This window comes from Bos javanicus, chromosome 18 (assembly GCF_032452875.1).
Source record: "Bos javanicus breed banteng chromosome 18, ARS-OSU_banteng_1.0, whole genome shotgun sequence".
NCBI lineage: Eukaryota > Metazoa > Chordata > Mammalia > Artiodactyla > Bovidae > Bos > Bos javanicus.
In genome coordinates, this window is record NC_083885.1 from 42,809,125 (window position 1) to 42,812,662 (window position 3,538).

Genomic DNA, 3,538 nt, shown 5'->3' on the forward strand with positions numbered 1-3,538 from the left:
CATACATCTATAAGAACACTTACAACTCAACAATGAAAAGACAAACAACCAGATTAAAAAATAGGCAAAGGACTTGAGTAGACATTTCTCCAAAGAAAATATACAGATGACCAGGACTTCCCCTGTGGTCCAGTGGTCAAGAATCAGCCTTCCAATGCAGGGGACTCAGGTTCCATCTCTGGTCATGGAACTAGGATCCCACAGGCGGGAGGGCAACTAAGCCCATGAATTGCAATGAAGATTCCACATGCGTCAACGAAGACCTCACACTGTAAAGCCATTATACTCTAATTTTAAAAAATAAATAAAAAGGAAGAAAATGTACAGATGACCAACAAGTACCTGGATAAATGCTCAACATTACTGGCCAGTAGGGAAATGCAAATCAAAACCATAATATGGTAACAACCTCATACTCATGAAGATGGCTACAATTTTTTTTTTTTTTTTTTTCAAGTTATGTCAAGATCCTTTATTCCTTTTTGTTAAAACCGGTCACAACACTAAGCTTCTGGCCTATCCTGCTGATACACAAGCCACAAACGCTTGCTCAGCAATTGAAGCCTTTAGTAGCATGTTTGAAAAGTGAATAAAAATCCATATAAAACAAATATTCAAATAGTTTCCATAGGAACACAGATAAGTGTGACCCCATCTCCCAGTCTTCCACATTGGTGCACCTGTGCCAACCCTACTCACATAGACATCTCAGAACTAGCAGTAATTAAGTTAAATGGTCCCCCCCAAACCCTTAAATCAAGCTAAACTCGCAGTTAACAGCTACAAGAGTGGTATCTACACGTTAATACGCGTGGAAGCGCAGGCTGCCGAGTGCCGCTTCATGCCGCTCTCCCAGGCACAGGACACGGGCAGGGGACCGACGTCCGGCTCCTCCACTCCAGGCGGGAAGTCCTGGGTCCGGATCTGCTGCATCAGTTGCCACGTTGGCCCTGACATCACATAGTAGATGGTGGGTCTCTGGAATCCATTGAAGGTAGAAGCAGCAGCAACAGTGTAAGCACCCATGTTCTCAAAGAGCATCCAATCACCCACATGCATCTCAGGCAGGTTACAGCGCTCAACAATGCGGTCCAGGCCGTCACAGGTCGGTCCCCAGATGCTGGATGAATAATACTTCTCATCTGGTTTGGGTCTCTTCTGCAGAAGAGGCTTCACGTGTGCGTGATCATAAAGGATGCAGTTGAATGACCCATATACTCCATCGTTCACATAATACATAAATGTCCGATCAGTTGACTCCTCTTCGTCATCAGAGCCTGTCTGTTCCTTTAATACAAGTTTTTTGGCAATAATATTAACTGCGAGCGTGAAAGCTGATGCAACATAGTATCTGCCCGGCTCAGCTATGATTCTCACTCCAGAGTCTGATGGAAAATACTTGTCCAGTGCTGGGTTGATTACACTGGTGATCTCTTCAAATTTAAGCTTTACATCCTCTGATCCAGGAAAGCCACCACCAATATCAAGCAGATACATGTTGAAACCAACCTCAGCGCCCATGTCAAAGACACAGCGGGCATCAGAGATGGCCTGCACAAAGGTCTCAGGATCAGTACAGCCACTTCCCACGTGGAAGCTGACACCAATGACATCAATATCTAGCTCTTTCGCCCGTTCCAAAAGAAGCCTGCTGGTTTTGAGTGTGGCACCAAATTTGACACTGAGGCGACAGACTGCTTTGGAATCATCAGTGGCGATCCGTAAAACCAACTTGGCCTTTGGATGTGCCCTGGCAACTTTCATCAGCTCAACTTCACTATCAAAAGTCATCATCTGGACTCCGTTATTGGCAGCATACTTAATCTGAGACACTTGTTTACATGGATTTGCATAGATAATCCTCTCTGGGGGCACCCCGAGACTCTGCACCAATTGTATTTCAGTCTTGCTGGCACAGTCAAATCCTGTCCCAATGGCAGCGAGTGTCTTCACTATGGTTCTGCTATCATTGCATTTGACGGCATAAAAGGGGGTGACGCGAGGAAGAGCTTTCAACCATCTCAGATGTTTCTTCAGAATGTCTCCCAGGTCCGCAACATAGAAGGCATCCTTATCATCAGAATAAGAAACTTCATTAATTTTTTGGTCCAGAATGTCCTTGGCAGTAAAGCCTTCATCCAAGAAATGGCAGTCAAACTCTTCATTGCTAAAGCTGTTCATGGTTTCTTGACGTCTTTTTGAGACACAACAAACTGCAAATAGGGCAGACAAATATAGAAAACGTAAAAGAGATGGAATTTAAAGGGATTATGCCAACTTTTCACAAAGGCAATTCCCCAGGAATTCCAAGTCCACCGAAGATGCGTGTGCTCTCTGTGCAGCAGTGGAAATGTTCAATAAACACACAATCTGCTGTCTACCTCAGAGCACAGGGGCGCGGCGGACCAACCCCATGGAAACAACGCGCCGCCGCCGAGCGCTGCAGGATCCGCCGGCCGCCCCGCCGCCCCCGTCAGCCGCTCGCCCGGCCGCCCGCCGCCTCGCTCCCTCCCGCGGAGGACCGCCGGCCCGAGGTGGCGCCGGAGCGCTGGCAGAGGGGCGGCGGCGGCGGAGGCTCAGGGGGAACTGACCTACAATTTTTTAAAATGAATTGAAAAAATAATAACAGGTTTTGATAAGGATGTGAAGAAATTGAAACGCTTGTACTTCACTCCAAGGAATATAAAATGGTGCAGCCATTGTATAAAATATTTACAGAATTATCTTATGACCCAGCAATTTCACTCCTAGGTATATACCAAAAATAATTGAAAAACATACTCAAATTAACATATGGACACAAGTGGTCATAGCAGCACTAGTCACAGTAGCCAAAAGGTGAAAAATAGTCCAAATGTCCATCAATGACAGACAAATGGATAAATAAATTGTGACATATACAACCAAAGGAATATTATTCAGCCCTAAAAAAGAGTGAAGGCTGAACCACACTATAAGGATGAACCTCAAAACATTACATGCAATGAAAGAAGCCAGACATAAATCACATGTGGTGATTCCATTTATATCAAATATCCAGAATAGGTAAGTCCATAAGAACAGAACTCTGATTGGCAGTTTCTGGGAGTAGGGAGGAATGGTTTGTTTTACAGTATGGAAATGTCTGGGAGCTACATATTAATAGAAGTGGTGGTTGTGTAGCACTATAAATGCACTGATTTCCATCAGACTGTCTTAAATAGTTAATTTTATGCTATGTAAATTACACCTCAATCAGATCAGATCAGATCAGTCGCTCAGTCGTGTCTGACTCTTTGCAATCCCATGAATCGCAGCACACCAGGCCTCCCTGTCCATCACCAACTCCCGGAGTTCACTCAGACTCAAGTCCATTGAGTCAGTGATGCCATCCAGCCATCTCATCCTCTGTCGTCCCCTTCTCCTCCTGGCCCCAATCCCTCCCAGCCTCAGAGTCTTTTCCAATGAGTCAACTCTTCGCATGAGGTGGCCAAAGTATTGGAGTTTCAGCTTTAGCATCATTCCTTCCAAAGAAATCCCAGGGCTGATCTCCTTCAGA

The 3,538-nt window shown here is 45.2% G+C and overlaps 1 protein-coding gene across 1 annotated transcript; it reads right to left on the reverse strand.

Annotated features, from left to right (window-relative positions):
* Nucleotides 1–457: 457 nt before the first annotated feature.
* On the reverse strand, nt 458–2,586 carry LOC133230417 (ornithine decarboxylase). Its single transcript, XM_061387881.1, has one exon. The coding sequence runs from the start codon at nt 2,179–2,181 to the stop codon at nt 796–798; it is 1,386 nt and encodes a 461-aa protein (XP_061243865.1). The 5' UTR covers nt 2,182–2,586; the 3' UTR covers nt 458–795.
* Between the last annotated feature and the right edge of the window lie 952 nt (nt 2,587–3,538).

What these genes read in the sequence shown, in the direction of transcription:
- LOC133230417 (XM_061387881.1), bottom strand. Translation starts at nt 2,181, where the DNA reads ATGAACAGCTTTAGCAATGAAGAGTTTGACTGCCATTTCTTGGATGAA.